This window comes from Coccinella septempunctata, chromosome 4, assembly GCF_907165205.1.
Source record: "Coccinella septempunctata chromosome 4, icCocSept1.1, whole genome shotgun sequence".
Classification (NCBI taxonomy): Eukaryota; Metazoa; Arthropoda; class Insecta; order Coleoptera; family Coccinellidae; genus Coccinella; species Coccinella septempunctata.
The window spans coordinates 6,274,006-6,287,398 of record NC_058192.1 but is presented as its reverse complement, the minus strand read 5'-3'; the positions used below and the strand labels follow the sequence as shown (position 1 = coordinate 6,287,398).

Below are 13,393 nucleotides of genomic sequence, written 5' to 3'. Positions count from 1 at the left end.
TTGTTTTTCCCCAAAACTTAATCATTTTCTTCGTATTGTTAGGAGTTCAATCAATAGTTTTCATTACACTTTCATAAACCAAAACAAGTTATATCCTCCAGTTGCTTAATTTAGGCTTACATGCAATTTTTCATAGCAATGTATCATTGTATATTGAATAATAGAAGAGAGTGGTTGAATGAATAGCAGTAATATAAATGGAACAGGAAATTAATATAGTATTAAACGTATCCAATCGTTATTTCTGAACTTTCTTCATTTTTCAGTAGAGTATAGGTATAAAAAATGTATTGAAAAACTTTGAAATTGAACCAATTTTTTAATCAAGGGTTTCTTATATCCCAGAAACCTGCGTTGTAATCTTTCCCGAAACTACATATACATTTATTTAACTTCTTCACTGATGAAGCTTGTGGTCACCAATTCTTCTTCACAAAAAGAAATAAAACGATGACAAAAATCATCGTTTATTATATTATATTCAAAATACGATGATTTGAGAGAATACTGCGTGGTAGCTGAATTTGTTCTTATCGAAGAAACTTTGAAGTTGGTTCTGTAGTAGCCTTGAGTATTGAATACTCAAAGGTAGTAGGTAGGTACTCATAGAGATCATTGAAATATATGTTCTGTCTGAAACGAATGGCCTGATAGTTGAGACTTTAAACATCCCATAGGGGAAGATTACTTCTAATGCTGGAAAAATTATATTTGGCTGAAGTTTCAAGAATTGGATAAATTTCTTTGAACATTGGTCTATATTTCCACTCAACAATACAATTCATACTTGAACTTGACTCCACATGGCAGAAATTTCATCTGCTATCATCGTATCTATCTTACTGCTAACAACTTCAGACTTAAAACGTCATTTACCTCAAGAACTTCCATCTAGGGTCATGTCATGTTTTGAATTCTTTGGAGTTTTGAAAATGGGCAATAACTCGAAAAATTTATGTAAACAATAAGTTATGCCTGAGAATTTTAAGTGAAATGTATACCCCTCACCTCTATTGTTTTTTAATGTTTCACTCAAATGATTTATCACAAAATCCATTTCAGATTTGTTCATAGCATGGTGGACAATCCTCAAAAATACGATAAGTAAAATTTAAGGGGCTGTGAAACAACTATTGGAAGAGCAAATCATAAGGTAGATGAAAAGGTGAAATATGTATCAATTCTTGTAATTTGATCATTTTACAGAGCAAAAAGCTTCTCGAAATAGCTTTCACGTCATTCGAAAGTCTACTGAAATTAAAATTTTTCAAAAACAAATTCTTTACATCCCGTAATACGACAAAATTTCTCAACTTCGAATACCTCTTGATTATTGACCTTGAAAATCGCTTTTCGGCTATCGATCGTAATAAATTATGAAGTAAGCCGGCGATGTTGAATTGAAAAGCGGTGAGGTGAATTGTGTATATGTCCGAATGCAAATATGTGGGTCAGTTTTCTTAAAGCTTGAATTTTACATAATAGTCATTTGAAGTGGATGGAAGGTGTTCTGAAGGAGGAGCAATATTATCGTTGAGCATATAAAAAGAAAGAACCCCTTTTTCGAATCAGTTCAAAGTTGTTTCTCGACCGACCAAATTCACAGCAAAAATGATCAGCAAAGTGAGTTCTTGAGACGTTTAATTACTATATTGTTCAACTGAAATTAATCGAATGCATCAATTCCCACTACCTAGATCGGCATAGAAAAAATTTCTTGATATTTTTTGATTCTGATGAAGACTTGGAATATCTCATACATAATTCAATATTTTTAATTTTTTTTTTTTACAGATCTCTATCCTATGCTTGGTTGCATGTGCAGCAGCTGTTCCAATATTCGAACCTGCAGCTCAGTCATACTCCACTCAAACTAAGCATACCACAGTGCACCACGGATCAGCACTTGTGAGCCATTTGGCTCCAGTTGCTGCAATTCATGCTCCAGCTAATTCCTATTCTTCTGTCACCTTTGGACACTCTGCTGTTCAGGCTGCCCCAGTCTATGCCTACTCTGCCCCAGTATACCACGCCGCTCCAGTTGTACATGCTCTTCCAGTTGTACACTCTGCTCCCGTAGTACATACCGCAGTCCATGCTGTTCCTGTTTTGAGGCACATCGAAGAAGACAACTCCGTGAGTATAGGGAAACAACGAATGTCTGGAATAAAAATTTCATAATCGTATGTTTGCAGGCTCCAGCTCACTACCAATACAAATATGGAGTTGAAGACCACCACACTGGTGACATCAAATCCCAAGAAGAATCCCGTGATGGTGACGTAGTCAAGGGTTCCTACTCTCTCCACGAAGCTGACGGTACCATTAGGACTGTGAAATACTCAGCCGACAAAAATGGATTCAACGCAGACGTACAAAAGTCAGGACATGCTACTGTCAGTCACGTACAGGCACCTAGTCATATTCTTTTGCATCATTAGAATTGTTTAATTGTTCAGTAAATTTCTCTTCGAACTATTCAGTAGTGAAATATGAAGGCGTATGGATATTCCATCTTATTTCACTGCAAATTGTGAATATGCCATCTGTTATTTGTTGTTATTCTTATTCTGTTCACCATTTCTTTATTAAATAAATATTATTTTTTATAAGTCTGGTCTCCTTTCTAAAAAAAGCTGATATTCCTCCCATTTTCCATTTCTTTCATAGATTATATTAGTATTTACTATGATGACCGTACAAAACCTGCAGAATTCTTTTCCAAGAAGTTGGCTTGTTGGCTACCTCGATTTTGGCAATAAGTTCTTACAACATGCATTTATTTATCCATATTCTCTCATGTTATCGAAACCATAAGAAATTTTTAATGGAACTGGATTCGAACTGAATAGTAGGTTTTTGAGAGATTATTAGGTCAGAATACTAACTTAACTCACGCCTCACAGTGACATGTAACTTATTTAGTATTATTGAGCCAATCACTCTAATCTTAGACTAGACTTAGACTCTAATCTTAGACTATAGTCTAATTAAAATTCTTTCGCAAACAAATTTCGAGTTGGAAGCATGTTGTCAGAAAGAACTCCAGTTTAGAGATTGCGCAACACTGTGATGGGAGAGAAGAAATATCCATAGACAGCTACTTTTGAGTAGCCATTTATGAGCAAGCTTAGGTGTCGCATAGATTTATTGGATACTTTTATGCGGCTACTGAATTTCATCAAAAGGTGCTCTACTTTATTTGATCGGCAGTATCGGCACCGTTGGTTGAGTTATGCGAGCCCAAATAAGAGCGAAACCGGTAGGCAGAATACCTGGCAGACCGATTATTTTGATAGTCTTTGATTTGATAGCCTTATCTATGTTAAACTCAACCTATTCAAACATTGATGTTACGATTGGGATGAATGAATCAAACAACAATAATGAAGGAACCCAGATTAAAATAGATATATTTCATTGAATATGTTGTGTACATCTGTATTTTCAAGAGATCCTTGGTCGGTTATTTTATTTTACTTATATGCACCTATATAACATAAGTCTCATTGAAAACATATTTAAAATGAAGGTATATCAATTGAAATTCCTCGGTTTGAGTTGATACAAATTGATAATCAAGGTAATGTTTTTTCTGTGATATTTCATGAAATACTTCGTGTTAATATGTCGACTTTTTACTGTCTTTTAAATGAATGAAAGAGAAAGAAAGATTTCTTTCTGAAGTGAACTTTTGGATGGGACTTCAATAGCCTGATTTGGAATATTCCACGATGAATGAAGATTCAAGATCATAGTTAACTACATCACAACATTTGGTGCAAAATGCATACCCAAAACAAATATTTCAACAAAACATTCAAAAAATGAAGGAAAAATGAAAAATCTAAGTGAAAATAATACTGCCGAAAAATCTTTTACCTACCCTTATCAAAACATCTTATTTCCACAATCATCTGTTGAAAAATTCATCTCATTAAAAAAGGAAGTTCATACAAAATTCAAAAATTTCCAAAAATATCAGAAACAATCTGTGAACGATCTATAAAAATGTCCTTACTGGTCAGATGTACAAGATCTAATTATCATAACACCATTCCAGCTGATTGTGAATGGAAACGTGGGTTTGATTACAAATGTGGGTCGTTCTGAATGAAGCTTGATTTTACATAATATTCGTACTGGATTCTTTTGAAGGTGCACTGAAGGGGATATCAATCCTTCGACGATATAAAATGGTATGCATTCCTCTTATCAATCAGTCAGTTTTTCGTGAATCAACTGTGAAGACCAGAAAAATGTTCAGCAAAGTAAGACCCTCGTCAAAAAAATATTTTTCGATCGACAACTTATTTTCATTTTCAGATATCCCTGTTATGCTTGGTGGCATGTGCCTCTGCAGTACCAATTTTCGAACCATCAGCTCAGTCGTACTCCACCCAAACTAAACACACTACAATTCACACTGGTGCTGCCATCCTTGGTCACTTAGCTCCTGTTGCCGCTGTTCATGTTCCTGTACATGCTGTGCATGCTCCAGCTAGTTCCTACTCCACTGTCTCCTTTGGACACTCTTCAGTACAAGCTGCTCCTGCTTTAGCTCACTCTGCTCCAGTTTATCATTATTCCCCAGTTTACCATACTGTGCCAGTGGTACACTCTGCTCAGCTCATCCATGCCGTTTCTAACGAAAAACAGAATGAAGAAGAACACTATGTAAGTATTTTGTCTCAACATTGATTCAAAATACGAATGTACCACTAAAAATGTTCATAAATTCATAAATTCGAATTTTTTTCAAGGCCCCAGCTCACTACCAATACAAATATGGAGTTGAAGATCATCACACTGGTGACATCAAATCCCAGGAAGAATCTCGTGATGGTGATGTAGTAAAGGGTTCCTACTCTCTTCACGAAGCTGACGGTACCATCAGGACTGTGAAATACTCAGCCGACAAAAATGGATTCAATGCTGACGTACAAAAGTCAGGACACGCTGTTGAAAGTCATGCAGCTCCAACTCACACACTTCTTCATTTTTAGAGCACTATGATAATTAGGCTGAATTTTCATTGTTATTTTGTTTTATGAGTTGATTTCTATTGTTTCGTTTTTATATTCAATAAATTTCTATATAGTGAGACATTCTTTTTAATCCACCATCCTAAAGTTCCTACCGAAACATAGCTCTTCGTTGGTGGTTAAATGTGTCACCTATTTCAGAATAACGCAATCTTTTATGTACATTCCGTTCTGATAATAACAGACATAAATTCATTAACAAAAGTATTCGAACATAAGTTTGCAAAAAATTATGCAAATTGCGAAATATGCATCTGACAAAAATTGTGACATGTTCTACTATTGGTTATCACTCAATTTCTCTACTTATTATTATGAAATTTGAGAGAAATAATACAGGAGAATCTTCAAATATCAAAACCTCTGATCAAAAAGTTTTCATTTTCGACTAGGGAAGGTTAATAATAATTATTAAATTAATAATAAGAATTCAGGAATCTAAGTGTCCTCAAATACATAATTCCTCAAGTTCTTCTTCAAATTCATCGAGTTTGAAGTCGTAGTGAATAACTATATAGATATTTGAAAATATATTTTCACTTTTTGAAGTAGATCCTACATTTCTAAATACTCTCTTTGCAACAAACAGAGCACTCTAGGCCAAGCTAACGATCTAGCATATTTGAATTATACCTATTCAATTCAATAAGCTTTCACAATTTTTAGTTTATGTCTACCATGATTCCGCAGCTAATTTTATAAATCTGATGAGAAGATATAAATTTTCATTTCTATTCTCCAGATTTCGAAAGTGAACAGAAATTGATAAAAAATTGATGGACATCAGTAGATCGTGATGTTTTTAATCAGGTCTATCACTTATTCATTACGAAAGAGATAGCTACCGGAATGAATTATATTTATATATTCATACGTAAGGCCAAAATTATAAAATACGCCCATTAAATCAAACTATAACCTGGTCCAATGAAATATTACGTTCATTTCACTAATCCTATGCATAATTTCAACATTCCTCACATTGTCGTCAAAAATTTAGATTCAATTGTGAACTGCTACCTAATCAATCAATCAATAAGGGTATTTCAATAACTAATCAGGTCAATCATATCCTATAAAGGAGGCAATGATGTTACATAAAATTATTGATGCCTGAAGCATTTTTAAATTGCTGAAGCATTCTCAAGTGACTTATCAGCATCTAATTGGTCCACTGATTTGAAATGGAGAATAATGATCTGACTTCTGACCGATGAAGTGAAGAGTTCACAAGTCACCACAAGAATATTCTGTTCTTCAAACAATTGGCGTTGTGTAATAACTGTTGGAAATAGCAATATTCGGAAAGAATATATTATAAATCACAATACAAAAAATGACCAATAGGTAATAAGTAAATTTGTCTTTTTTGCATGCTACCATACAAAAAAGTGTGTACCTATTCTATTCGATCATTTCGATTATAGCACAGCTCGTGAAATGTGTTTCGATTTCTTCAATTACCTACAGGACCATTGAACCGTGAAGGTATCGCATTCGCTTTTTCTTCATTTCTGGTACGAAATTCTGTGGTTTCACCTCAATTTCAAGGTCGTAAGGACTCTTGCGAACTGTGATAATGAATAATAAAATTTTGTTGCAATTGAAAAAATGTAACATGATTTCGTATAAATACCACCCAAAATATTGAAATGATCAGTGTCAATTGAAACAGTATCAGTTCAACATGATCTCTAAGGTACGTCTTCCTATTTGAAAATACATAGGGAAGAATTTCCCTTGAATTTTATTATACTTCATTAATTGTAATAATTTCCCACGGATACTTGTGGTGTGGCAAATCAAAAAATGGCAGAAATGGAATTATTCTATAGTCAGTTTATTTCGAATTAAGAATTAATATTTACAAGTTAATGGCATCTAAACTAATCCACTCAGCTGTTCATTTGAGTTTTTCGGTCGAAAAAGAATTTCAAAAATGAAATTACCCACTATAATTCACAATTATGCTAATTCTCCCTGGTTTAGGAACCTGTTCATGTTATAACGACCAAATTGCATCTAGACCCTGTGTAGACATACCAATTTTCGTGTTATAATGGAGCATTTCGACATCGCTTTTGTACGAAAACCGCTAACCGGTAAATTAACATCATGAAATCGATCGAAAATGGTCAGAATGATAATATTTTGCTCTCACCTCGACTTATCCGTATCATAAATATGTCTCCAGGCCACAGACATGCTGGAAAACCAAAACCCCTTACCCTCAAAAGATGTAACGCTCGAAATAAAATGTATAGTACGAAAATTTTTAGTTTTCATCACTTTGTTTCAGGTTATTAGTGTTCTAGCTATTGCTGCATGCACAAATGCTGTGATTTATCCAGCAACCAGCTATAGCAACGTTTATAATACAGGAATACATGGAGCATATCCAGCGCCCATTTCTGCAGGATTGGTTGCGCCTTACGCAGGATATGGTAACAACGTTTATGGTTACGGAAAAAACCCCATCTATGAAAACGATTATGCTGTGAGTATATTAGCCCATTTGTGTTCACTGCCAAATAATAGTTTTAAACATCATTTATACAAAACAGAAGCATATCTTAAGTTAGCAAGCTATGAAAAAATACTTCTTTCTAGACATATCCCAAGTACCAATACGAATATGGAGTGAACGATCCACACACTGGAGACCACAAAACTCAGCATGAAATCAGGGATGGAGATTTGGTCAAAGGATCGTACTCAGTTGCTGATCCCGATGGTACCTTAAGAACTGTCCACTACACAGCTGACGACCATAACGGATTCAACGCTGTAGTAGAGAGACAAGGACACGCTGTACATCCTGCTGTTTATGGCAAAGCAGCATATGGTGCTTATGCTCCTTATGGTGGCTACTCAGGCTACGGCGCCCACGGAAGCTACGGCTACTATTGAAGATAACTTTTGGTTTTTTGTGAAAATTGTATATAGGGAATGTAGAAATTATAGATAAATGTATGAACTAATTAAGAGTTTGTTTCATTACCCAATATACTGCCATCGCGTTTCAAAAGAATTTCGAATAATGGAGCTGATGTGTGTATTACTTTTAGCTCTACGATGATTTTTCTAGGAGATACGAATGTCGAAATTTGCCTCCTCAAAAATGCCGATCCAAGTCGAATGCAATGTAGGGCTTCTGTCCATATATGACTCAAATGGCTCAGACTAATAGATTATTATGATAATTCATACTTTCAAATTGCCATGATTCCAATAAATTCATTACCTAATGAATTGAAATGTCGATTTTTTGAACAAGTGTAGGACATTCATCGGGTACCTAATTAGCTAAATTAGAAATTAGGACTATACGGGTAGGTATAAAAGCATCTGTGATTGATTGTCCGACATCACTACCACTGAATCAAATCTGATATCAACATAAGTTGTTTTACTCCATAAATTCAAAATGTTCAAATACGTAAGTAAATAAATGATTAACATTGTATATTTGATATAATATGGTGTGGTTATTCGGCTTCAGAAGTAATCATCCTAATTACATTTACAATAAAGCATAAAGCATAAAGCATATTATATTATCTTTCATCAACTTGCTCCTTATCTTCAAATTACGTAAGGGGTGTAGTAGCCCCCATAATCATAATATTATAGAATTTCGGAGACTATTAATTGTTAGTGCAAAGTGCTTTTATTTTCACATAACTACATCATCCATCGAAACAAATTTTTGCTGTATTGTTAGAAGAAATGGAACTGTAGACTGTAGCTGTTGGTTCTAGATAAATGCCAGATCCATTAATTGTTTTAACATACTCATCTTCTTCAGATCCTTTTAATTGCACTCGTTCTTGCAACTTCCAACGCGGGAATAATTGGATCAATAGGAATAGATAGCTACCACGGAGGCTATGGAAGTTATGGAGGCTATGGAAAATATGGAGGCTATGGAAATTATGGAGGCTATGGAAAATATGGCGGCTATGGAAATTATGGAGGCTATGGAAAATATGGCGGCTATGGAAATTATGGAGGCTATGGTGGTTATGGCAGCCATGATTATGGTTATGGGGATAGTTATAGTATATAGGAGGTGGAATCAGACTTGGAGATCATATCTGATGGAATCAGCTTGGGTGAAGCTATTCATTGCGGACACAAAGTTAAGGTTGTTGATTATTATATGAGCTACTATAAATAAAAATAATTGTTCTCAAAATCTACAGTGTGTCTTTGAAAAGTATTGATGAAAACCTACCATTAATTCACGGGAATATTCTCCATATGCTATTTGAAATTATCCTCAACTATATGTATACTTGCCATGAAAGGCATACAAATCTTCAATCGACTTGTGAACAGCTCTTTGAACAGAATTAGGTAGATTTTTACTTTAATAAGAACAGAAAATTTTCAAAACTATGATCCATCTATTAAGTTATTATCAATCATAAATAATTATTTTACTTTGCCGCACGTGACTACGGTTGAGAGAGCAGAACCCAAAAAATTTTTCGAAGTATACAATAAGAGTTCAGCGCAGAAAAGAATAGTGATGTTAAAGGTGCAAGGGATACCGAGGGTAAAAAAAAAATTCGAACTGTACTTAAATATTTATTTAAAAATTTCCTGCGATGCAAATTTCCAACTGATTTGAGATAAAAATCAAATATGCAAACATTGCTTAATATTGTAAACTTCGTTTTGTTCTTATGTCATCTAAAACAGCTTGCAGTTCTTCATCCTCAAATCTTCCTTCCAATGATGGAATAAGAGACTTAGCTTCCTCTGTACTTTCGGGACATAAGTTAGCTATAGCAGCCAATTCAAATTTGTGAAGTTTCTTCTGCATCAAGAGGCTGTTGAAAAAAATATCAATAGAAAATAATTTCTTCATTTCATCTTCCGAAATAATATGAAATCTATGAGTAAAGGGAGTCTGTTTGTAATTTCCCAATATATGACAATTTATGAGAGTAGATAATCACTAAACTACTCAAGACTTCTCTGTGGTGTGGTCAGATAGCAAACCCTTACTCACTTACGAACTGCTGATATAGTTTCTTTATTCTTGAACTTTCTGAAACGATTTGTGTAAGTTAAAGTCTTCATAAATACATCTGAGAATTCTTGTTCCTCCTCAGCTGACTCATTTTGGGCCTTCCTGTGCTCTAGTAACATGTGTACCTCAGAAATAAGAAGAGTTTCTGCATTCTCAAATTCTGAAATTATCAGGTAAATCAAACAGTATCGGGAAAAAACCTAATTTAAGGAATTAATAGAGAACCCCACAACAAAATGAATCTCTGGAATGTTTGAATTATATTCAAGTAAGGAAAACACAAAAAGTTAATAATAACACCCTTTGATATGGATGAACATTTCATCACATTCATATTTTCTAATTAGCGAAGATGGGTACTAGGATTTTATCTTCATTGATACTCACCATTCAAATGGGATAAAATACAAATAGGAAAATTGGAAATGAGAATTCCTCAGTTGATCAGCTTATATTTTGAATTCCATTAGGCAACATATTATCACACTTAAGTATCACAAAATATAAAATATAATAAAATATGTACATTGGGACAAGTTGAAATTTAAATACACCTTTTCAACTTTATGTATCAGTCATTTCTCCTTAGCAGTCTTATGGTTTGCTGATGAAGCCTTCCTCCACTAAGAAATCATATAGCTTTCTTGTTTTATTGACATCGATTTTCAATAATCTTCTAGCTGTCTGCAACTTCAGGTGACCCATCTTCTTATTCTCAGAAACTAATAGGTTTTTCAATTCAAAATATAATGTAGGTGCCAATCTAACATTCGAACAGAGATCTCTTTCTTTTATGGACAATTTTTCATATCCAGGCATTCCTAGGATATCTAACGGTGCAAATGTAGGTCTTCTTTTATTCACAAACATATCAGATGCTGCTGGAATAATTTGTGGTACTTGTTTCCAATTATATTTACTCTGTTTTTGAAAGAGTTTAAGGTCTTTTTTGTATTCTTCATGTTGGTTTTTCAGTTTTAGATACAGTTGGGCACCTCCCAAAGTTGTGATTCCCTTTGAACGAAAATCACAAAGTCTGGAATAAGAGAATTTCATAAGGAAATAATGAAAATTTATTCACATCAATGCATTACAGAATATTGTAGATTAATCAGAAAATTGTATTAGTTGTCACTGAGATTTTCATCTGGCTCTTTCAAGAATGGTTTCCAAATGGGAACATAAATATGATATACAGCTGTTGTTACAAACATCACAAAAACTGGATAATGCCTTCTGAATTTAGGGAAACTGTTTGTTCCCCATAATTTCATATTCATTGTATGTATCTGAATGTTGCAAGAATGAGAAATAACCTCTGCTCTTTTATGAATCGATCAATTTTGTCAATTTGAAGTATGAATGAGTGCTGTACTTTCAAAAACCACAGAAATCAACAACACAGAAGTTCAAATGTACTTCAAAATCTGACGAAATGGTGCAAATTTATTTTCTGATGAATTTTAATAGTCTCATACCCAAAGCTACAGAAATTTTTTCAAAATGAATTTTTAGCAGTTAGAATTTTCAACAGAGAAACTATTTATGATCAAAAATTCTATTTTTAAAACTTGGTTCCATGAAAATTCAAGGTTTGGCTGATATATTTAGTTGTTCACAGTTGAAGGAAATATTTCCATAGATTGTGGCACAATATTGAATGAATCAATGATGGAAAAGACTGAAATGAACTCATGACTTCAATATATACAGTTTAAAATTTGATTGTTCGATTAACTCACCTTGAGATATGCAATTTCAGTTCACCCACCCTGTGTAATCCTTCCATGAAAAACTCAAAATGTTCAGGTTCACATAGTTGCATAAATCTGATTAGTCTCATGTATACAGGTTTTGTGATTGTTACATCATATCTACTGAGCCAACTCATACATTTACGAATTAAAATTAATCCATGTTTTCTCATGATGGCTTTCCATCTTTGCCGTTCCCTTAATCGCCTATTGTAGCACTGAATAACAGCACACTGCATTTTTGTCAGTAACTCATAATGCGGATCAGATTCGTCTATAGGCTTCAGATTGGACAGCAAATCCTCGGCATTCCCATCATATTCGCATTCAAAGTCTGATCGAGCTGGATTGTAGCCAGCCAATGCACTATATCCATTAGTGTTAGGTTGGAACCGTGGAGGTTCTTCAGTATTATTTATTTTCAACCTATAAGGCACTATTGGTTCTGGGAACACAGCACTTTGTGTTTCTTCAATTTTCGGAAGAAGCTTTGACCCCTTTCTTTTGAGGTAAAAATAATCATAATGTTCTTTAATTTCTTTCACATTTCTTTTAGGTAATTCATTGGCTACTGAATTCCAATTTCCATACCTGAAAATCCAATTATTACTGTCTTATAAACCATTCCAAATGTCTTCTCTCGGAGTGGAAATAGTTTCAGTAGAGGCACGAAATTTAAATTGCAAACAGAATTTTATGTCTGTTGGAACAATTCAAAATAATCTTTCTCGAGCCTGTACCTATCATTGGTAGAATATTTTCACGACTATGGATATTTTAGAAGTGAACCTGTTTCCACTTCTTGTGAACATTTAATATCTTACCTCAACAGTGCTTTCAACATAGTCACTTCTTCTTTTGCTGTCCAATCGGAATTCTCAAACAATATAAAACTATCCTTCAGAATTTGGTAGTCGTGATCATTTTTATGAACAGAGAATTCAGCACCATTACAGAAACAATGGGAGCAAATAGGGATTCTACACTGTACGCAAAAGAAATAAGGCGCAATCAAATCGTTTAGACAGTTAGAGCAAGACGTTTTATATTCACTCGTTAGAAATTTTATCGATTCAGAATTATTTTTAAAATTCGATATTTTTGATGTGGGGTTCTCCTCTGAAATTACAAAACTCAAATAGTAACGAAAGTTTATGAACATATAATTTCTTCTGCGGGCCTACCTTTAGGGAATTGCAAATCGGCAGCATCTTCCTCAGTGAGATCAATCTGGGCGTGAGACATTGCTGAATGTAATTAATATTTGATTTACCAATAGGTATCTGAAAATATCTGTAGGAATGTATATCGAAACTCAATCGGCTTGATTGAGTACCTCAATTGGTCACTTATTCAGTATAATACAATGAAAATTACCAAGCAAACAAGGTCACAACTCAAAAGTTGAGGTTAGAATTCGCTGCAGATACAAAGTCAGTACATTTGCACTACTAACATCTTTGCTAATATCTTCTTCTTATTGATTTAGTCACAGAGCAAGTCTCTACTTTGATTCATCTTTATCTTCGAATGAAAATTAAAACTATATTCAT

At 34.0% G+C, this 13,393-nt stretch overlaps 5 protein-coding genes across 9 annotated transcripts; 4 read left to right on the top strand and 1 right to left on the bottom strand.

The window, feature by feature from the left end:
• Positions 1–1,611: 1,611 nt before the first annotated feature.
• LOC123310775 (cuticle protein 8-like) lies at positions 1,612–2,441 on the top strand. The gene is made up of 3 exons (XM_044894419.1): positions 1,612–1,623; positions 1,795–2,136; positions 2,196–2,441. Exons 1-3 carry the CDS (start codon positions 1,612–1,614, stop codon positions 2,439–2,441), a joined length of 600 nt encoding a protein of 199 aa, XP_044750354.1.
• Positions 2,442–3,498: 1,057 nt separating this feature from the next.
• On the top strand, positions 3,499–5,090 carry LOC123312483 (cuticle protein 19-like). The gene is made up of 4 exons (XM_044896933.1): positions 3,499–3,583; positions 4,064–4,271; positions 4,327–4,677; positions 4,764–5,090. Exons 2-4 carry the CDS (start codon positions 4,197–4,199, stop codon positions 5,004–5,006), a joined length of 669 nt encoding a protein of 222 aa, XP_044752868.1. The 5' UTR covers positions 3,499–3,583; positions 4,064–4,196; the 3' UTR covers positions 5,007–5,090.
• Positions 5,091–6,634: 1,544 nt separating this feature from the next.
• LOC123312485 (cuticle protein 7-like) lies at positions 6,635–8,021 on the top strand. The gene is made up of 3 exons (XM_044896936.1): positions 6,635–6,744; positions 7,345–7,542; positions 7,656–8,021. The coding sequence occupies exons 1-3, from the start codon at positions 6,733–6,735 to the stop codon at positions 7,953–7,955; spliced, it is 510 nt and encodes a 169-aa protein (XP_044752871.1). The 5' UTR covers positions 6,635–6,732; the 3' UTR covers positions 7,956–8,021.
• Positions 8,022–8,309: 288 nt separating this feature from the next.
• On the top strand, positions 8,310–9,237 carry LOC123312490 (neuropeptide-like protein 31). The gene is made up of 2 exons (XM_044896940.1): positions 8,310–8,484; positions 8,854–9,237. The coding sequence occupies exons 1-2, from the start codon at positions 8,473–8,475 to the stop codon at positions 9,112–9,114; spliced, it is 273 nt and encodes a 90-aa protein (XP_044752875.1). The 5' UTR covers positions 8,310–8,472; the 3' UTR covers positions 9,115–9,237.
• Positions 9,238–9,625: 388 nt separating this feature from the next.
• LOC123312086 (DNA-directed RNA polymerase II subunit Rpb4-like) lies at positions 9,626–13,285 on the bottom strand. Of its 5 annotated transcripts, none has more exons than XM_044896313.1 (5): positions 13,218–13,285; positions 13,025–13,123; positions 12,665–12,959; positions 11,829–12,431; positions 10,524–11,122 (listed from the first exon to the last, which is right to left on the bottom strand). In XM_044896313.1, exons 2-5 carry the CDS (start codon positions 13,083–13,085, stop codon positions 10,681–10,683), a joined length of 1,401 nt encoding a protein of 466 aa, XP_044752248.1. In that variant the 5' UTR covers positions 13,086–13,123; positions 13,218–13,285; the 3' UTR covers positions 10,524–10,680. The 5 variants fall into 5 exon arrangements, with proteins under 5 accessions (XP_044752251.1, XP_044752250.1, XP_044752249.1 ...); XM_044896312.1 differs by having other exon boundaries at positions 13,177–13,278; XM_044896316.1 differs by lacking the exons at positions 10,524–11,122; positions 11,829–12,431; positions 12,665–12,959 and adding exons at positions 9,626–9,883; positions 10,066–10,246 and having other exon boundaries at positions 13,218–13,271.
• Positions 13,286–13,393: the final 108 nt, after the last annotated feature.